Genomic DNA, 22,641 nt, shown 5'->3' with positions numbered 1-22,641 from the left:
AATATGTGACTTATATATTATACTTGGAAATTGTGATTCAAAACATATTTTTGTAATATTCACTCGAACAGGCATGTTGTACCTAGTTACAGCATAACTTGTATTGAGCCATCGTTAGAATGAGCCCACACGTCCATCACAGTTGCTAGAAAAGAGTGATGTTAGTGATGCAAAAGGAAGACATAAAAGGAGGGAAATGATGAAACTATATTATAACCCAAAACCTTTAAAACTGAATGTCAATAACATCGACAAAAGAATGCCATTTAAATCACATGAAACAGTCAAGTAGTTTGGAGAGCAATCCCACACAGGTATTAACATGAAGCATAGTGACATGTTTTTGAAAACTCAGAAACCTAGGCGAATGTTTCTTTACCAATGAGTTGTAGAACTGCAGATGGAAAAAACATTATCAGGGAACATGATTTTGAGCTAATGTTTTGTTTGGTGTCTTTTTGAACACTACTATGATTTTGAGATTTCTCTGTGATTTTCCCAAAGGTGCATAAAAGAATGATAGCTAAGGAGCCAAATATATTTGCATTTGTTCCAATATCCTTCAGCAAGATCCATATTCATCTTATCTATGCATCGTGTTTCCAGTCTGTCAGTCATACTCTTTCCTTCTGATCATGTCAGGTTTTTGATAACTGGAATGAGACATCTATCAGTTTTTGTAGTAGTTGTCTTCAGGTAGAAAACTCAATAAGGCTTAAATTTTCTTTTTTCATATCAATCTTCAAAAAACTAACTCTCACAGGCATAAACATTTCATTGTACATCATCAAGTTTTGGAAACTGTGAGAATTGAATTTTAATTAACTAGAAATGGCTAAATTATCCTGTAGAAAACACAGACATATTTGTACTATGGAGTAATGCCGTAGAAATGCCATGCATTTTAAGCTGTCAGATTCTGCTATCCACATAGGATATCGATACACATTCACAAAACACTTGGGAAATAAGTGGGTAGTTGCCAAAATGCTAGCCCATGCCTCTGACTTGCTCATAAATAAAGAGAAAGAATGTTTTTTGTATAATTTCTCTCTTGTAGCTATTCAAATGTTTCTAATTTAGCTTTCCTTCATAGTTTGCTGCCATGTATGAGTGCATGATACTTCATGGCTTTTGTATTTTTATTCTTTTGTGTCTTTCTGTATTTAGCAACCCTATTCCTTAGAGAATATATTTCTAGGAATATGGTTTATAGGGTTTTCTTTTTGGTACTAGAAAAATTAATAGCAAGACGTTCAAAGAGGACTTTTTTTCTTCTAAAATTTCGCTTTTACAGTAAATTTTATATGAGTCTTCACGTGTGTTAAACACTTTGTAAAAAGAACAAGACTGTGGAGCCTACTCGGTGATGACTCACTGTGTACAACTTGCATTTTTAAAATTCCTTTTTGACCTGAATCTCATATGATAATCAATGTGTTTTTCAATAAATTTTAATGAACAGCTCTTTCATTTATCATTATTTGTAGCTAGATTTTTAAGTATATATTTTATTTTTCCTATTGTTTCTGTATGAGATAATGCTTTTTGTTTGTTTGATTGAGTTTTGGTTTGGTTTTGTTTCATACTTTTCAAATAATCACTTTCTGTTTAAGTCATTTTAAATAATCCAGACCATTTTCCTTCCCAGCCTCTTCCCTTTCTTCTTCTACCTTTTTGTCTCCCATTTCTTTCTTTAATTCTCTTTCTTTCTTCCTTTCTTCCTTCCTTCCTTCCTTCCTTCCTTCCTTCCTTCCTTCTTTCATTCCTTCCTTCCTACTTACCTTCCTTCCTACCTTCCTTCCTCTCTTTCCTTCTTTCTTGTTTCACACAGCCTCAGCATGTTACCAGGTACATTTCAAGTGTTAGAAACGCTATTTCCTCTTGTTAGGCCAAAAATTAATGTCATATTATTAACATGTCTTAAATTTATATTTTAAAATAAATTTCACTCATTTTGTAAAGAATAGTAATTTCACTACTTATTTCTATAAGGCATTCTTAAGTCTTATGGATATCTATATTTCCCTTCAAGTTATTAAGGTTTTTCTGTGATTTATTAGCATTTATGAATTCACAATGTAAGTGCTGCCCCTAATTACTAGACAGTTGATAATTCAGTTATATACTAACAACAGGAATATACTCAGACAAAAACACCAGTGTGATTTATTTTCACTCAGAACCAAACTAAGGATTGCTGTAGAGCAGTCTGTGTCACTGGAGTCAATAGCACTTCCTTTTTGTCATTTGCCCATAAAACCATTGGCTTATGGTGATAGTGTGTTCTACACGGTAATTGATTTTCCATGTCATATTTTCCAGTAAAGGAAGTGGTTATCTTTTAAGAATACTAGAAAAAAATTTTAATGTCATAAATATATGCAGGGGAGAATTACTTTCACTAGTACATGTAGTTAGTGTTTGGTGTTAGAATTGTAGTCTTTTCACAAATATGTCTTTTTAATTCAAAACTGTGTATTTTTTCTATTTTTTTATCTTATTATTTTTAGCTCTAAAATCAAAAAGCATTGATGATCTGCTAAGGAATATAGTAAAAGAACAGTTTAAAGCCTTCCAAAATGACATGCAGGAAACGATTGCACAGCTCTTCAAGACTGTGTCAAGTCTGTCAGAGGACCTGGAAAGTACCAGGCAGGCAGTACTCCAAGTCAATGCGTCCTTGGTTTCAGTAACAGCCCAGCAAAAGCTCCTTTTAACACAAGAAAATCAACCCACAGGGAATGATATCACGGACCTAAAGAATAACATCACGAATGTCAGGCAGGAAATGGCCTTGACCTGTGAGAAGCCGCTCAAGGAGCTACAAGCAAAGCAGGCTCACTTGGAAGGAGCAATAGGACAAGAGCACTCCGAAAGAGTTCTGTACCAGCAAACCCTCGATGAAACTCTCTCCAAAATACAGGAAGCGAACACACAGCGGCTCTCAGTTCAGCAAGCATCAGGAATGAAGAATGTTGTCTCTGAGGAATCAAGCAGCAGTAACGTCACTAAATATCTCTCCGTGCTCCATGAGACAGCAAGCAACCAAGGGCTGATGCTGCTGCAGATGCTCAGTGATCTGCGTGTCCAAGAAAGCAAGATCAGTAACCTCACCATTCTTTTGGAGATGGAGAAAGAGTCAGTCAGGGGAGAATGTGAGGAAATGGTGTCTAAATGCAGGCACGACTTTACATATCAACTGAAGGACACAGAGGAGAATCTACATGTGCTAAACCAAACCTTGTCTGAGGTTATCTTTCCCATGGACAACAAGGTGGATAAAATAAGCGAGCAGCTGAATGACTTAACATATGACATGGAGATCCTCCAGCCTTTGTTGGAGCAGAGGTCACCGATTCGACAGCCGGTTATACGCGAGCCAAAGGAAGCCGCAGTTACTCGCAGAGAGCTACAGAACCTGATCGCGGCTATCAATCGCCTAAACGTTCTTACTAAAGAACTTACAAAAAGACACAACTTACTCAGAAATGAAGTGCAGAGCCGGGACGAATTCTTGGAAAGACGTATCGGTGACCATGTCTTAGAAACAGAAGATGGCCTAAATAAGACAATGGCTGTCATAAACAATGCCATCGATTTTGTTCAAGATAACTATGTGTTGAAGGAGAGTTTAAGTGCTAGGTCAGATAATCCCAAGGTTTGTGAGTGTAACCAAAATGTAGAATCCATTTTGTCATTTATTTCTGAGTTCCAGCGTCTGAATGATTCTATTCAGACTTTAGTCAATGACAATCAGAAGTATAATTTTGTTTTGCAAATTGCTAAAGCCCTTACAGTTCTGCCCAAAGATGAGAAACTAAGCCATTTAAACTTTCAAAAAGTTTATCAAATATTCAATGAAACTTCTTCCCAGGTGAAAAAATGTCAGGAAAACATGAGTAATTTAGAAGAAAATATACTCTCGGCAACAAAGACTGCCAAGGAGTTTGAAACTCGTTTGCAAGGCGTTGAATCTAAAGTGACCAAGACACTCATACCTTACTACGTTTCACTTAAAAAAGGTGGTGTGCTATCAAATGAGAAAGATACTGATCTTCAATTGAAGGTATTAAATTCCAGGTTTAAGGCACTGGAAGCAAAATCTATCTATCTTTCAGTGAATTTCTCTTTGCTTAACAAAACTGTTCATGAGCTTTCAATGACATGCCTCAATGCTTCTGCAAGCATCTTTGGACAGAGTGCTCCCTTACCTGCGTGGACTGAAGGTCCCCTGAGAGAAAGTCTGACGAAACTTGTGGAATCAATTGTTAAAATAAAAACTCAAGCTGCTCTATCTAACTTAACCTGGAGTGTTGATCGATTAGTGTCTGATGGTCTGGCAAATATTGCCAAGCCTCAGAAGCAGGTAAAACTTCAGAAGAAACCCAATGCGCTTAAGAAATCCGTGAACGTGACGACCATCTTGATAGGCCGGACGCAAAGAAACACAGACAACATTCTACATCCTGGTAAGCTGGAACTGGAAAACAACTTTGAACCTCTTTCATGCTATAGGTTACATGCTATTGGGTAGATTCTATTTCATAGCCAGACTGGAGGCAGGGAAGGCACATACTCACGTTTGGACAAGGTAAAGTAATGCAAAGTAACTGATGTACTTTTTTGTCTGATTGAACGTAAGTTAGGTGTCAATGCGCAGCTGAACATTAGTAGATATCCTGTCTACACGTTTTTACTCTATCTAACCAGACCACTACTAAATAAGCAAACATTCTCCTATGAAGCTCCCTCCATATGGCTGGTTAAGAAATTTAGACCATAAATTAATCTGAGCTTTAGTGAGTAAAATATGCAATAAATACTCAATAAATGTCTCTCAAGTTACTGAATTAAGGGACTATTCAGAAATCAAATTTGAGTAGACTTCAGAAAGGAATGGATGTGAAGAAAAAAATTCTACTTAGCTACAACTTAGCAAAGAGTGAGATGTCTTTGAAAGCTCAGAGCAATGATTTGGCTGCAGTGAATATGCGATGCAGAAGTATGAAGTTGCTGCAGTGCCAGTCATTGTCAAACAGACCAACACGAGGACACAAGTTAGGATGGTACTAAATAAATATGGCCCAATGCAGTGAGGGTAAGAAGTAAGAAGAGATGGTGGAAAGGAGCCTTGAAAACTGTTGTGACCGTATAATCTGCAGAAAATAGGAGCAGGCGAAGAAGTGGAGGCCTAAGATTCAGGTCTTGATCCTCACTGTAGCACTAAGTCTCTACTTTAGTCAATAACATTAAAAAAGAAAAACAAGCTGGCAGTGGTGGGGCATGCCTTTAATCTCACCACAGGAGGCAGAGGCAGGTGGATCTCTGTGAGTTCAAGGCTAGCCTGGTCTACAAGAACTAGTTCCAAGGCAGTTAGAACAGTTACACAGAGAAACCCTGCCAAGAAAGAAAGGAGGGAAGGAAGGAAGGAAGGAAGGAAGGAAGGAAGGAAGGAAGGAAGGAAGGAAGGATAAGACAATTCACCCCTCTGCATCTATTTCTCATGCTGAAATAAGTGGTTTGCAGTAGGTAATTTCCTGGGCTCATGAGGGAAAATGTACCGCAGTGTATCACTGTGAGAAATGCTCTGCTCACAGCCCAGGGCAGTTCACTTACAGAAGAGAGAAACACATTCTGAAGTTTTGAAACGGAGCATGAGAGGATAGTCAGATGTTGCTGACTGCTCTTACTTGAGTGATTGACTTAATATTTGATTAAGGGCCTGACAGGAAATAACACAGCTCTAAATTTTGTTTTTCTGATGGCACCTTGATAAAATTCCTTCCTATGCATTTATTTACTTTTCAACCAAATTTTATATTCTTATCTATGAAAGTTAATAATAAAAACTCCTTTATGGCTTCTCAGTCAAGACAAAAATAAAAATGCCAATACAGTAAAGAGGCATGGACACAATTCCAAGTGCGGTGGATGTGGAAATCACTTCCAATGAATTTCCTGGCTAAGGCCTGGGATCCTTTCAAGCCAATGTCAATTGCTCACCTGTCAACCCGACCCTCCTGCTGTGAGCTATAAACTGGTGGCAATCCGTGAACAGCTGAACAAGTAAGGACTATATAGGATGACAAAATCAGGGATGCTAGCTAGAGCACCTGAGGGGCCAGAGCTATGGCTCGATAGCTCAGAGGGTAAGGTGTCTGCCATGAAAGCCTGGGGACCTGAGTGCAGATCCTCAAAGTTCCTGAGAAAAGCCAGGCATGGCTATGATCATCTGTAATGGCAACAGACAGGACCAGACACAAACAGGTCTCTCACCAATCAGTCTAGCAGAAATGGTGAACTCCAGATTCATTGAAGAGCTGCAGAACCCTCAAAAAGTAAGATGGTGAGCCACTGAGGAAGACATCCTGACACCAACCTCTGACTCATTCACAGGCACAGGCTCTGATACACAAGTGCAGACACACAAGCACAAGTTTTGTTTTGATTATTTTGTTGTTGTTGGATACAGGGTTTCTCTGTGTAACCCTAGCCATCCTGGAACTCACTCTCTAGACCAGGTTGGCCTTGAACCTACAAAGATCTGCCTTCCTCTACCTCCCAAGTGCTGGTATTAAAGGCATGTGCCACCACTGCCCGGTGTCCTTTGACTTCTGATATTGTAGGGTAAAACCCGGAACTACATTTTCTTTATCATAACTAAAACCTGAGGATAACACCATCATTTCTGGAACCTCTTTATCATATTATTCATCTTTTAGCAATGTTTACAAAAGTGTAATTTGTGAGAATAATCTATATATAAATTTTAATTTTAATACATGATAACTTACTTTGAAGCCTGACCCTATTAACATTCACTCACTGCAGACTTTGTAGATGTACTAGATATGTTGCTTCATTCAACAATGCCTACAAGACAGGTATTATTATTCTCTTTTGAAGAACCAGGAACAATCAGCGAATAACTGAAGTATCCTCCAGGTAACAGGTCCCCTGATCTACTGCCTAAGGCTCTATCCTCGATCCTCACCTACAGAGATGAGAGAATGTATTCCTATGCCTTCTCCCTTATGTTGAAGGAGCGGCGGGCTGCATTCCTGGCACCCGGCCGCCCGCACGGCTAGCTTTACCCAAAATAATTACACGGAAACTGTATTCTTGTGAACACTGCCTGGCCCATTAGTTCCAGCCTCTTATTGGCTAGCTCTTACATATTGATCTAACCCATTTCTAATATTCTGTGTAGCACCACGAGCTGGCTTACCAGGAAAGATCTTAACCTGCATCTGTCTGGAGTGCGAGAATCATGGCGACTGCCTGATTTGGCTTCTTTCTCCAGCATTCTGTTCTGTCTACTCTGCCTACCTAATTTTCTGTCCTATTAAAGGGCCAAGGCAGTTTCTTTATTTAACCAATAAAATCAACACAAAACAGAAGACTCCCACATCACCCTTATGCTTCTCCTCCCTGCCTTTCATGCTCTACAGAATATAACTGTTGCTGAGCATTCCATGTGGCCAAAGTTCAAATTCCTGGGACTTTCTTTTATTAAGTATTCAAAGACTGACACCTGAGACCTCCATTGATATGGCTGAAATCTTGATACTGATTTCAGCTTGACTCTCCTGTGACCTGACCACAGGGTAGTTACTGAAAGTCTCGTGAATTATTCATGAAATCTGCCTTAACCTGTTGTAGTAAAAGGGAAAGCCCACATTCAGTTATGCTAAATATGGTGTCTACCAGGCTGTTGCTGAGAAGCTATTCTGGCTTAGTTTCCAAACACTTGATTCGTTTTTATACAATACTCAGATAGATATCAAAGATTTATGCATTTTAATTTCATGTTTGAAGGTTTGTTTGTATAGCAATTGGCTGACTGATCCCTGGAGAGAGACTGGCTGCTTGCCCTCTCAAGGGCAACAGATCTGCAGTATCACTGTGCAGTGAGCAGACTTCATGGTCTCCACTCCCCACTGTTTAAGCATAGAATCATGTTACTTCTTTTATCCATGATTGTTCCTGTACTCCCAAGGAAGACTTCAGTGTACAGAATATTCAGCACCATGCCAACATAGTTTTCCAAACTCATCTGTCTCGTGAATATAAGCAAGCTAAGAGGAAAGCCTAGTGAATCCTTACATGTTTTCACCGCTCTCACACATTTCCAGCATTTGTGACTTCATAGATACACTTGTGATAACTACTGGGTGCTGAATTTAGAACCAGGGCTCAGACCTTTCTTGGTAACACATTTATTTGTAATGCCGTGTATGTTTTAAACTGTAAATCATCTGTAAAATAACTTGACCACCTTACAGGTTTAGTTTCCAGATCAAGGAAATTCTCTGCCTGTGGCCCATTATCTAGTTATGATTATGCGATGCGATCCTCTTAGCTCTGTTCAATAGCTTACATTTTTATTATTTCACCCAATGTTTGATGTCTATTTTCTTTTATCACTAGAAATTCAGGATTGAATTTTTAATCTTACTGTTTTCTCTTTCTTTTTTCTAACAGCTTCTGTCTTTTAAAAATTATTGCTTGAAACTCAGCATGGGCATGTGGGGTGTGTGTGTGTGTGTGTATAATGTACCTTGTGACATAATGTGAAAAAGCATAATGAGTTAACTGTGCAAAACCTTGCACATTGTTAAGCAATGAGAAAGGACCTACACATGCTTCTTGTTCTCTTGTGGTGCTGGGGATCTAACTCCAAACCCTGTGAGAGAAAGGAAAGTGTTCTATCAATGGGTTACATTCTCAATGCTTTACAAAGTCTATAAAGAATGGTTTTCTTCAAGAGAATTTTCTATTGGTATGATTTTCTATATTACTTAAAATAAGATTTTTAAGCGCACTTTAAGATAAGGTATATTTGGCAAAGATGACCTCTGTATAAAATAGCTAACTTTAAATCACTTCAGTTACAAAGGCTAATTAAATTCAGAACTCGTCGTTTATTTTAGACAATCTGAAAACCACACACATTTGGTGATCCCTAAAATCACTACAGTCTTTGGAATTAGTTGTATCCACAGCTAAAATGGATTATAATTTTTAAAAAATAAGCAGACTAGGACCAAGTATGGTAAAAAAAAAAAAATCAGGAAAACTCAGAAAATCCATGAATAGGCTTCTTGGTGCTTCGCTTATGAAGAGGCCAATGTCTTTGTGCTCGTTAATGAAATGGGGAAAGATGTCATAATATGTGCACTACATTTCTTCTCAGAGAAGCCCCTTAGCTCCCAGCACTGTCAGGCATGTTGTTCTTAACAGGCACAGAAACCCATCCTCTGAAGTGACAGTTGCTCAGCAGGAACAATCCTGCATTTCTAAAACCAAATTGTAAGCACAAAGCAACTTTTAAAGATGGTGCAACTTCTCAATTTCAGTTATGTGTGTCTTTACACTCTCTTTTCCTTCAAACCAACCTTTTTTATGCTTTGATTATATATAATAACAGCTTCCACCATGACTTTTTAAAATACATGTTCATAATATATTTTACTCATTTTGTCTCTCCCTAACTGTCTTCCCGTAAGCCCACTTCTTCCAAGATCCATTAACTCTTTTATGTGCATAGAAGTCTTTAGAAAAAGTCTTTGTGTCAAAATTGGTTATAGGCCTATCTACTAGGAATGGTTTCTGTTCTTATGGATAAAACATATCTGAGTTGAAGAGAATATTAAATGAACAAGTTTCTGTTCATGGCTTCTTGTGAATTAAAAGTATCCCCTCACCTTCTCTATTATCTTCTTCCTGTGGAGACTGGCGACAGAAGAAGCGGGAAGGCTGGCAGGTTTAACAAACCCTTCATACCAGGATGTCTCTGACTCGTCTGAAACCCAGGTGTTCAATGGTCATTTTCTGAAGTAAAGTTTGTAGTATTTGGTCTGATGGTAGGAGAGAGAGAGAGAGAGAGAGAGAGAGAGAGAGAGAGAGAGAGAGAGAAAGAGAGAGAACAATAAATAAATAAATAAATAAATAAATAAATAAATAAATAAATACAGTTGGCTGTATTTATCTACCCATTAACTGGGTTTGCATATTTGCTCAAGCAAGAATCAGCAGTTTTCACAGCAGTAAACTCCTCTGACATCAAGATTTGGAAGAAAATTTGATTACTAACTGCTCTTTACATCAAATGTAATATATACATTTTTTTGCTGCTCATTAATTACATTTTTTTCATTTGAAATACAGCAAAATAACATTGTGTTTTACATATTGATTATCAAGTTATTTTTTAATGTTAGTCAACACCAAGAAAATTCTTTTTACACTACATAGTTTTAAGTATTAATTTGAACTTCTAAAGCTGTGGAGATGGCTAGTTGGGTAAAAGTACTTGTTCTCCAAACATAAAAACCTAAGTTAGAATCCCCAGCACCCACACAAAACAAAGAGGGATAAATGTACAAGCCAGTGACCCCAGCATTGGGCGCAATACAGATAAATGGATTCCAAAAGCTTTCTTGATAGCCTAGATTGCAGGTAGAATTAAATATTATTTAAAACAACATTTGAGGGGTTACAAAAAAGGAAGCCAAAAAAACATTATCAACAACAACAGATGTGATGCGAAAGAAAAACAATTATAAAAATTAACATTTTTAAGGAAAAGCAGCAATGACAGAAAAGAATTTTTACACATTTATATGTTAGAGTGCCCCATATAAGTAATTGAGTAAGTTAAAATATTCTATATAAACATGCACCTTGACACTTCCAAGACTTGTCAGAAAGAGAATGTGAGCTATTTCTACAGTAATGTAAGGTTAAGTCTCATATAATAAATGGGGAAGCAGAATGGCACTGAAATGTGCCTTAAGTCTGAGAGTAGAAGGATTTTGTCATCACTCGAATCAAGGTGAGATATGAAGAAAGGTGAGAGGGTGAGAGCAATCACCTAGCAGCAGAAATCACACAGTGAATGCCAGACTGTTTTCACCTGCGTGCTGTGAAACTGGCCAGAAACGTCAGGGCAGGTACCCACTAATCCTTTTGAAACTCTATTATGTCATGGGCAGGGATCACAGTTTTTATTGTTTAAATCAGTGGCTCTCAGCCTCCCGATGCTGCAATCCTTTAATACAGTTTCTCATGTTGTGGTGACCCCCAACCGTAAAATTATTTTAGTTTTTACTTCATAACTGTGATTTTGCTACTGTTAGGAAACAAAGTAAATATCTGATATTCAAGATATCTGCTTTGTGATCCCTTTCAAAAGGGTCACTGCACTCCCAGATGGGTCATGACCCACAGATTGAGAACTGCTTGTTTAAATGAAAAAAAATAAAACAGAAGCAAACAATAAAATCATGAAGTAAAATAAAATGATAGCTTGTACATATAATTATGTTCTCTAACTTGCACAATCTATTGTGTATGTAATAAGCAAGAATAAAGCAGAACACAGTGTACTAGTTCCATTGTGAAATTCCTGCTGAATAAGTTGTGATTGAGTGCTATGAAAAACTAAGTAGATGGAGTGTAGCATCAAGTCAGTGCCCGTCTTCAGTCAGCTCACACGGGGACAGGCGGTCACAAGCCACAAAACGTGAGTGTTCGTGAGGGCAAGGTGCTCTGAAACGGAACAAGCTCTCTAAGGTGTGCAAATTACCACCAGCCTTTATGCAGTGTTATAATAGGATGGAGAAAAAAAACCCAACTGGAGTTCATATTAGAGTTCAAAATGCCAAGCTTAAGATTCGTGAACTATCCCAAGACAATAGAAAATTAATTTTAGTCATGGTCTGTGTAGGGAAATTAGCATTAAAAGATTAGCCATGCTCCCTGCACAAGATAGTAAAACGTTGAGTTGGTAAAACCACTCAACTAATTGTTCTTATCTGCACAAAACCCCGGTGCTCTTTGTGAAACTGTGAAGACAGAATTTGGATAAAGCACTAAGCACCAATTCAAACTTCCGTTAACTTATTCAATCATCCTTTAAAGCTTTGCCGTTTTGTGTATGTCACACATTCTGTGAATTCATGGCAATGCAGCTAAGGAGGAAAGTGTGAGCCCTTTGGCTTCCTAAAGCAGGGAAGTAAAAACACATGCACAATTACCGTCAAGTGTGATAAGTTCGATACGAGAACACATACAACATCAGGCAATCATTGAGGGAAGGCAATTGTAGCAGCAGGGAAGGTGACAAAATCGGATTCTCAGAGTTCACTTTCTATGCTAATTCCATAACAAATTGATTATTGAACTCCTAACCATTTTAAAGTGCTATGGAAATAAAGAAAAACAATCTGAGTCATGGGATGTCTAAAAGTAGAGTGGTAGCAGCAACTACTAGCAACTCCAACTGCCATACTGTTATTAACCACTCTTGCCCGTCTGTGAGGCCCAATACCTGGCAGGGTGCCATCACATGTTTTAGCGCTGATTAGCTAAACACACAAAGTAAATGTGAAAATGCTCTCAAAGCAGGCCTGGATCACTGACACATTCACACAAAATAAAGCAAGGCATGGTTTCCACAGACATAGATGACAAGTCAAGTAGAGTAACTTTAATTATTGACAGTACTAATCATAAACACACGAGTTGAGGTAGACTTTTAGATGCTGCCAGTAACATCAGAGTATAAGTGACTTGTGATAAAATTTTAGACAGATGCAAAGCTACATAAGACCTACGACTTATTTTGCATTGGAAGAAATGTGAAATCTTTTCAAAAGGGACAACTAGCAATTGTCACTGTAGTCTCTACCATCAAGACTCAGTTGGTATAATGTATGCAGTACTAGGTAACATGGATATTGCATCTTAAACTGTGAGTCGCTGTGTCCTCAACTTGAAGGCCAGAAATACCTTAAGTAGCAAGTGGGACCAAGAATGTAACAAAAAGAAAGAAAGAAAGAAAGAAAGAAAGAAAGAAAGAAAGAAAGAAAGAAAGAAAGAAAGAAGGGAGGGAGGGAGGGAGGGAGGGAGGGAGGGAGGGAGGGAGGGAGGGAGGGAGGGAGGGAAAAAAGAAAGAAAGAAAGAAAGAAAGAAAGAAAGAAAGAAAGAAAGAAAGAAAGAAAGAAAGAAAGAAAGAAGAAAAAGAGATTTTGGAAGCTGATGCAGACAGGTGATTAGAAAGCACAGGACAGAAGTCGGGGGGTAAGCAATTGTGTGGTCACAAGAAGTTTGAACTACTGAAGTAATAGGATAAAGTTCAGGTACTCAAGTAGGCAGAATTGAACCCATCTTGCAGATTAGTGACTCCACAGAAAGATCGGGAGAAGGGTGGGCAACACGCTCGGTAATGCTGAGAGACGAGAGCTCCATTGCAAAAACTAACGGGGCAGGAGAATGACAGCTGAGTGTGTACACTGGACACTGAACACCAAGCAGAAGTCTTAGCCTTGAAGAAGTGAATGGAACTGGTAACAATGAGAGAAAGTTGTCATTCTATAGTGTCTTAATTTTTTTCTCCCTGGAACAGGTCTGGAGTCCTACAGGCCAAGTCTACAGGAGAGATTGACATTGTCATTTGGGAAAGTTAGAATTGTAGAGTTGATCAAGTTTCAGAAATAATTCATTATTCTCCACCTCTGCTGTATAATCTACTCATTGCTAGTGAAGTTTGTTAAGTGAGCAGTCTCCCAGGAATTAATCATGGAGTTAGGTCAGGGGATGTCAAAACGAATGGAGCCAGTGATTTGCAGTCAGGAGCTCACATTTCAACAAGCAATAGAGACTTGCTGGGAGTTTTCAAGCTAGCAGGCCGTGGGCTAAGTTCCAGGATGAGCTCTGACTGCAAACAAAAGGCCTTAATGTCTGGTTCAAGGCATGAACCTGTTCTAAAAATGCAGGTCAGCTTACAACATTTCATCAAATACATTGAATGTAATACATACAAATACATAAAATATGTTGCCTAAACTGTTTAAATACTTTCCTAGATGGGAGAAGCAGTTTATAAAGTCTCTGTAAAGAAAATTCCAAAATGATTGGAATGATTGAATGTACTAATATATTCTCTTTAAAAAATTAATAAGTTTGACCACATTTTTAGTAAATTACTTATGTACATAGAGAAACAGAGGATATGCAGATTTTTTTACATAAAACAATTATTAAACAAAACAAATCACCCAGTTTTAAAAATGAGAAATATAGGTTCCTCATTTCATCAAGCCATACAACTCCAGGGTGTACATCTTTCATGGAGGTTTTGTTGTTCCCTTTTCTGATACTATATCTAATCAAGTAAATTTCAGTGCTAATACATTTAAAAATCACCCTGCATCTCAGTAGTTTTCTGCACATCTCTATCTGACTGTGTGTGTACATCTGTTGTGTATGTGCATGCATTTATGTCTGTGTATATGTCTGTTTGTGTGAGTGTATGTGTGCAACTATATATATGTATATACATTTGTTTACATGTATTTTATGTGTGCATATGTGTGTGTGCATTTGTGGCTTTGTGTATGTGTATAATTGTGTATATATAGCTACGTGCGTTTATTTTTATCTGTACATGTATGCACACATATATGGATGTGTGTAAACATTTTTGTGCTTTGTGTTTATATATGTGTGCATATGTGTGTGTATGAATTCAAGTGAATTGGCATATATAGTGCCACTTAAACCTCGATGTTTATTAGCTATTCACAATAGTCAAGATATAAAATCTGATTACCTGCTCATCAAAGTTTAATAAATAAATATATTGTCTGTCAGGGATGTGGCTCAGTAAATAATGTGTCTGCCATACAAGCATGAGGACTTGAGTTCGGATCCCCTGGACTCATGTATATAGCTTGTGTTTGTAATCCCAGAACTGGGGAGACAGAGACAGGAAGACTGCGGCACTCATTGTCCAGCCTTAGTAGCCAAATCAACGAGATACGGGTTTAACAAAAGGTCATGTCAAAAAATCAGGTGGAAAGTGGTCAAGACACCCCACACCAATCTGACCTCCACATGTATACATATGCACTTAATAGCACCCCTGAACACACACACACACACACACACGAAAGATGTTTTATGAACATACAATAGAAGCCTATTCACTTGTAAAAATAATGTAAAAACTAAATGAAGCTGGATGTCACCATGGTGAGAGAAATAAGGCAGACTCACACAAATGTAACTTCCTTCACATATAGAATCCAGTCATTATATACGAAGACAGAGCAGGGGTATGCTGGGGGCATGGGGAATTCCAAAATTTAAGTGATCTACAGTCACAAAATTTGGAATGAGTGAATTTTAAATTTAGATTACTGCCACAAGGTGGTGCCATAACAAAAACTGTGGCAAGTAAAGAATGATTCTTCCAGCATTTTCTCTGAATTTACATAATTTTGCATTATGATTATACCTGCTATTGTAACTTAAAGCTCTAGCAAAATTCTTTTGTGTGTACTGCATGAACTGTAAGCTCCCCAACAGTCAATGAAGAGTGTTGAGGCTGTACCACGTTCTTTAGTTGCTCTTCTTTCTTTCTCTCTTTGTAGCAATATACTCTGATTTATTGACAAGTGATTCAACTTGAATCACTAGCTATTAAATGGAATTTTAATTTTTTGAGATAAAATTAAAATAAATCAAAATAATATTACAAAAGCCCTATTAGCAGTGACCTTTGTGTACACAGACCAGAAGTACAGACCTAAGTAAATGAGCCCTTTAATGTGAGTATGGCCAAATTTTCCAGTCAAGGGGTCTGGCCATTTAACTGTCAATCAACATTTGACCTTTTTGTTAGATCTTTGTATTTGAATTTTTAAACTGTTTCTACCTGATATAAACATGACTTAATTGTGGCTAAATTTACTATTATTTAATAATAGTAAGTCATGTGATCCATAGTAGTGCTGAAGGTGTTTAAAAACCTACAGAGTGTTGTCAGGGTTCAGTGAACTGTCAGCTCATCTCATTAGCCATTTTCCATTTTTTAAAATGTTCTTATGTCTGATCATCAGAGGCTTTCATGAGTGATAAATATGAGTCACTAAATTTGTGTGTTAAAATTTTTCTCTTAATTTGTCACTTACCAAAATTTTAACTTTCAAAGTAAGATTTTATTTTCAGATGATCAAATATAAAAGGCCTTTTTCTCCCCTTTAGTCTTAAAAAGGGTAGAGCTAGAAGGCTGATGGTTCAGACTCTAAGAGTGCTTACTAGTCCTACAGAGAACACTGGTTCTATTCCCAGGACCCATGCCAGGCAGCTCACAACTGCCTCTAACTTCATTTCCAGGTAATCTAAGTCCCTCTGCTGGCATGTGCAGGAATCTGTACACATATGGAACACATAAATTTATTCATGTGTGCATATGAACACATAAAAGTTTTAAATAATAATACATCCTTAATATAAAGAGTGTCTTCCTTCTCTAATGATTTGAAACCTTACCCTTGTCATTTTCCAGTTCAAATATAAATAGTTCTGTATTTGGATAGTTATATTCTGTTCCAAAGTTGCTCAAAAGTTTAAGACACTCAAATACAATTGGTCACAGAATTATCTTTATATCACACAATGGGGTCAGATATAAGGGTTTTGCAGGAAGTCCCATGTCCACCCTGATGAGTGCCAGAAATGAGCTATCTGCTTAAAGTCCCATGCCCACACTGGTGAGTGGCTTAAGGCTAAAGACACATTTTCCTTATTTCAAATTCAGCGTTTCAACTATCCTACTGCACAACTCTTGCTGGAGATGGAAATAGATTATCCCTTTTTTTGCTAAGATTCCCTTCCAGGAGCGAATGAACGTTCCAGCTGCAGCAGCTTCCCGTGCCAGAACGGCGGCACGTGCATCAGTGGGCCGGCCAGCTTCATCTGTGCCTGCCGGCACCCTTTCACGGGGGATACCTGCTCTGTGAAGACAGCGGAAGAAAACGCCTTAGCACCAGGTACAAGCCTCACCTTGTTATGCTTTGCAGTGTCACATAGAACACAGGCAGGAAATAGTTGTGAAAGGCCATTTGTGCCTTCTTAGCCTGTTTTTCCTGTTTTCTTCACTCCTGTAGATTGGTGTTAGTTTCACATCTGAGAGCGCAGCACTCCTGGCCCCGAGGCTACTCAGCCGGACAGGGTACTGGCAGGCAGTTGACACATGAATTTGATGCTCAGATCACACAGGGAAAGGGGAGAATTAATTCCTGAAAGTCAACTGTAGTGGGAGCTGCTGGCTGTGTTCCTGCCACCCCAGCACCTGGTCACCTGGCTAGCTTATGCCCCGAAATAACAACACACAAACTGTATTCTTTTAAACACTACTTGGCCCATTATATCTAGCCTCTTCTCAGCTAACTCTCGCACCTGGACTAGCCCATTTCTAATAATGTGTGTAGCACCCCAAGGTGCGCTTACCGGGAAGATTCTAGCCTACGTCCATCCTGGGTCGGAGCTTCATCGCATCTGCTCTGGAGAGGAGAGCATGGCGTCTGTCTCTGAGAAGAGCTGCCCTGCATCTGAGCTGACTTCCTCTTCCTCCCAGCATTCTGTTCTGTTTACTCCACCCACCTATGTTCTAACCTATGAGGGCCAAGCAGTTTCTTTATTTTTAACCAATGACCTTCCTCCATCAGTCAACCAATGACCTATACAAATGTATATATATACAATAAGAATAATAATATTAAACTTTAATGTAGCACTCTTGACTTTTATAATAGAAAATGTGTGTAACATTTAAAATACATTATCTTTGGTGGCCACAGAATATTTCAAGTTAGACTTTATCTGTTTCCTGTGTTCAAAAGTACATTTTAGTCCATTTTTAATCTTTCCTACGTGTATGTGGAATTAATTGCACAGAAACTTGCTATTGACTGCTTCTTCTTGATGAGCAAGGCTTCGTTTCACTTCAGTTTCAGCCTCTAGCAAGGACTGTGGAAACTGTCTCCCCATCCTGCAGGGCATTCTGGCCTCCTCTAATGATCAGGCTTTGAATTGCACCATCTTTAGGGACCATAAAGCAGTATGCAGATGATCTTGCAGGCATTTGTACAAGAGAGGTGAGGGGTGTGACAATCAACCGTGATCTGAACGGAGAAACAGGCTCCAGGAGACTGTTTCCCCATACTTTATCCCACAGTGGAGGCAGGCATACAGACGAATGGGCATTGTTCAGCTTGGAAGAGACCTTGGTGTTTGTGCTAAAGACTGTGCAACTGAGATAAATGGAGAACTATAGGAAGAAAAACAAGATAAAAACCTGAAAAATAACTCCTGCCTTTGTTTTTTTCCTTGAACAGATTTTTCCAAAGGATCTTACAGATACGCTCCGATGGTGGCGTTTTTCGTATCTCACACTCACGGAATGACAACTCCTGGTCCTATCCTGTTCAATGATCTAGGCGTCAACTATGGCGCTTCATATAACCCAAGGACTGGCAAGTTCAGAATTCCATACCTTGGAGTGTACATATTCAAATACACTATAGAGTCATTCAGTGCTCATATCTCAGGGTTTTTGGTGGTTGATGGAGTAGACAAGCTTAGATTTGAATCTGAAAACCCCGACAATGAAATGCACTGTGATAGAGTTTTGACTGGGGATGCCTTATTTGAATTAAACTACGGGCAAGAAGTGTGGATGCGTCTAGTAAAAGGAACAATACCAATCAAATACCCACCTGTGACCACATTTAGTGGTTTCTTGTTATACCGCACCTAAGATTGTCTAAGAGACAGACTGGCACTCCACTCCAGAGCTGCCTCTCTCTATTTTTATCTACCCTTGCACATGCATCTGCTCTGTTGTGGCATTTCTGCATGAAATGAGAAATGTCTTTTAAGAGTCTAAATGGATATGTCATAAAATGATTTGGTCAGCCTGTGCAAGAAAGGATTATTTCCCCTAAGGAAATGCAGAGACTGCACAGAAACCCAATGTGTACGCTACTGTACACACGCCTACCTATGCTCCTTCATTGTGGTATCTCCAATGTAAAATAAAATGTCAGCCACATGCTATTGTCAGCCACACAGCAAGACTTGCCAAGGAAACTTAAATTCTGATTTATTCTCTGTGTGTAACTATAGAACAAGAATTTCCTAGAATAACAAGCTCAAATATAGTTCAAAGACAAAAACAATTGCCATTTTTCAACTTCTATTTGTGCTTTACTTTTGAGTTGATCATTTTTATATACTAACATTTATATTTGTGCTAAAAACTAAGTAAAGTAAAATATAAATATAAAATATGCTTAAATATTCTCTTTCAAAATTGGAAAATGGAGAAATAACTGACTCCTATTTGGATACTTTTATACTTAATTCTACGGATTGTGTATTACTTCTCTGCCTCTGTCATATAACATCTATATGAAGACAAATGTAATGCTTTTGATTCATATTCTTTTATTATAGTGTTGTGGGGAAATTTGGGGTTTCCTTTTGTGGACTCTAAGTCTTAATAATAAAGGATTACAAAGATGGACACTGAAGGAAGCTCAAGTCCCATTTCTTTAAAGTTTGGGCAAAAAGAAGCAGCTGTACATTTGGGAAGCTTCTAGGAGGAGTGAGACAGAGAAGAAAGGAAAAGGTCATGAGCTTTTCTACCTTTTCCATTTTTCATCTGTAATGTGTGTGTGTGTGTGTTTATGCACGTGCATGTGTACAAGTATGTGTGGTGTTCTGAGAGTCCTCACTCTTGCACATTGAACTCTAACTACTGGGCCATCTCCCCAGGCCTTCATGCCTTTTTGAGTTAGAGTTCAAGAAAGTCATCATGTTCAGCAATGGAGATCCAGATGTAAATGCTTGGTAAAAAAAAAAGAAGAGGTTTTCAGAGAAAGAGTGAGAAAACCTGGAATGAAAGGGAAAGATTCCCAGACCTTTGGCCAATATTCAAGAAATAGAAGGTCGGCATTGAGGTCACAAGTGAATGAGGCACAATTCCTCCATGTCACCATCGGCAGCAGGAGGACTTCCCAAAGAGGTTTAGGGACTCCCAGTGAGGCCAAACCAGGATTCTCAGTTCTGACAATGAAACTATCAGGACTAGAGCTGGCAGAGTTGCAAATTTTACTAAAGATCTTTTAGTACAGGTTTAATAAAGATGGGCAGGAGATGAGGGGGACTTGGCAGAACTAAGGAGGGCTTGCCATGGAACATAGGTATGGGCATCTCCAAGAGGACTGGTGCTCATCATTTCCACAATAAGCCTCTGTGTGATGTTGGTGGAGTTTGAAGGTTTCATCTTAGAACTGGATGGTCCTTATCACTGTGAGCAGCAACTGGCAGGACTACAATTGGTAAGGTAAAAGTCTACTCTGCAAGAGTAGGAAAGCAGGGTAAAATTACTGTAAAGAAGGTCTAGTTTCTTTTAAAAGTTTCACCCAGTGTCTGGGAAAGGAGTAAGAACTGTAGCGGGGAAGGGCTTTTTAAGAAATATATGTATACTATCCATTTAAAGAGACAATTATGCCTCCCATTTTCTTGGTGTGTCTTCCCTGAATCACTTTCCTATAGGGTCCCCTAGTTTGACAGACTATCTGGAATAAATCTTAAATGAGGAGAAATTTGCAATTTTCTAATCTTTGGAGGAGATCAGAATGTCTTATCCAGCTACCTAAAAGTATAACATACAGATCTACCCTTATTCCTAAAAGGCTAAGTATTAATCTGTATGATTCAATGAATTCTTGGATGCATGGTATGCCTTTGTCTTCGAAACAATTTTATACAGGGTCTCATTGACTATAGCAGCATGCTACAAGTAGGAAGGTATCATGTCAGCAGCAATGAAGCTAACTACTATTATTTTTAGAATAGCATTTTTAGGATAGTATTTTCTCTTTATATTTGTCAGAGGATTTTTGAATATATTCTCATGAGTAGTAATAAAAACAATGAGAATATTTTTATAATGCCATCGTCTCTCAGGAGTCAATTTTAATGACCACTATACTGCCATTAATTATGTATTAATCTATCAAATACATATTATGTATTCCTACCCTCTTTCTGCCCATGAAATACAGAGGCACACAGAGGCTGAAAGATTTACCTCTCAAAGAAAGAACGTATGGACAGAGAATAGACATTTCTTAATTTCATTAAGTGGTAACTGGTGGACCTTTGTGATAGGAGGCTGCTTGTTCATTTCCTGGCTGCCTAGACTCCCAAAATAATCACACAGAAATCATATTATTTAAATCACCGCTTAAAGTGAAACAATCCCACACCAGTTTGGATTCAAAGAGTTATTTATTTGAAGAGAAAAAACTTACAGAACACTGTCCTACATGACAGTCATGAAAGGAGTCTAATCTCTGGAGCAAGAGGGAGAGCAGAGGGCTGCCACTGTTTCTAAAGAGAAAGAGACCACGCCCCAGTGGGCTGGTATCTCAATGGCTATTGGCTAAAGGAGTGGAAGGAGCTCCCACAGCAACCGCTTGGCCCAATAGCTCTAGCTTCTTATTGGCTAGCTTTTACATCTTTTTTTTAGATTTATTGATTGATTGATTGATTGATTGATTGATTGATTATGTCCACAGTGTTCAGCCTCCATGTATGCCTGAAGGCCAGAAGAGGGCACCAGATCTCATTACAGATGGTTGTGAGCCACCATGTGGGTTGCTGGGAATTAAACTCAGGACCTCCAGAAGAGCAGTCAGTGCTCTTAACCTCTGAGCCATCTCTCCAGCCCCTAGCTTTTACATCTTAATTTAACCCATTTCCATTATTTTATATTTTAATCAGCAAGGTTCCAATGTGTCTGTCTCTGGCAGCAGCTCCATGGCTTCTCCCTGACTCCACCTCCTTTCTCCCAGCATTCAGTTTAGTTTTTCCTGCCAAGCTCTACTCTATCAGGCCAGGCCAGTTTCTTTATTAACCAATGATATTCACAGCATTCAGACGGGACTCCCACATCAGACCTTTATATATTTGTTTCTATCTGTAATATATTAATATTAAACTGCTCAACATAGCCTCATCAAATCTTACAAATTTTAAAATGTGTTCAAAGTTCAAAATAAAAATAATGTTTTCATATAAGAGATGTTTGAAAATTTTTTCATATTTACCAAAAATCAAAAGCATATGTTAGTACCAAGAATGCACATGAATGTTCATAGTAGCTTTCTTGGTGATCGTTTATCCACATGTCCAACAGACAAGTAAAAAACTCTATGTATCCAAAGAGTGGACAGATACCAATTAATGCAAGGATAGACACATTACAGCACCTATGAATGTCATCAAAAGAGTGTTACAGCAGATTGTGACCTATAGCCAGTTCTGCAAGTGAACCTCGTGCATATGGAGTCCACAGACACACTCAGAGCAGGTCGGGATACAGGGGAGAGTGTGGGCTAGGAGTGGAACCATGGAGACTTCACTGAGTTCTCTCTGATTGTGGATCAATCAGTGGTTTTTAAGAAAATTCAAAAAGTGAATGCTTTCTGCAGTCCCTGACTAGAAAATTACCATAGTTAAACTGCTGTTTACTTTGTTTCTTCAGATAGAGGGTAGACATATGTTTTTCTTTCCTCATCCATTTCCAGTGTCTGTGTCAATACTGTTCTTCTGTGTTAAAAAGCAAGGAAGGAAGCCCCTCGACAGCACTTGTCATCTCAGGCCAGGCTGAGCCATGAGTTTTAGAATTAAGTGACAGACATGCAGCATTATCTGAGGTTCTGGTGTTCACATTTTAACGATGAACATTAATCTTTGTATACATATTTGTAGGAT

General features: G+C 38.4%; 1 protein-coding gene across 1 annotated transcript in view; it reads left to right on the top strand.

The window, feature by feature from the left end:
* Mmrn1 (multimerin 1) overlaps window positions 1-19,373 on the top strand; it is a 44,508-nt gene extending 25,135 nt beyond the window's left edge. Inside the window, exons 6-8 of the mRNA XM_057775126.1 lie at window positions 2,514-4,472; window positions 16,692-16,844; window positions 18,192-19,373. Coding sequence (XP_057631109.1) covers window positions 2,514-4,472; window positions 16,692-16,844; window positions 18,192-18,613 — 2,534 coding nt within the window. The 3' untranslated portion in view covers window positions 18,614-19,373. The remainder of the gene's footprint in view (window positions 1-2,513; window positions 4,473-16,691; window positions 16,845-18,191) is intronic.
* The last annotated feature ends 3,268 nt before the right edge of the window (window positions 19,374-22,641 follow it).

This window comes from Chionomys nivalis, chromosome 1 (genome assembly GCF_950005125.1).
Source record: "Chionomys nivalis chromosome 1, mChiNiv1.1, whole genome shotgun sequence".
Classification (NCBI taxonomy): domain Eukaryota; kingdom Metazoa; phylum Chordata; class Mammalia; order Rodentia; family Cricetidae; genus Chionomys; species Chionomys nivalis.
The sequence above is the reverse complement of the archived record's forward strand: the minus strand, read 5'-3'. Positions and strand labels throughout refer to the sequence as shown.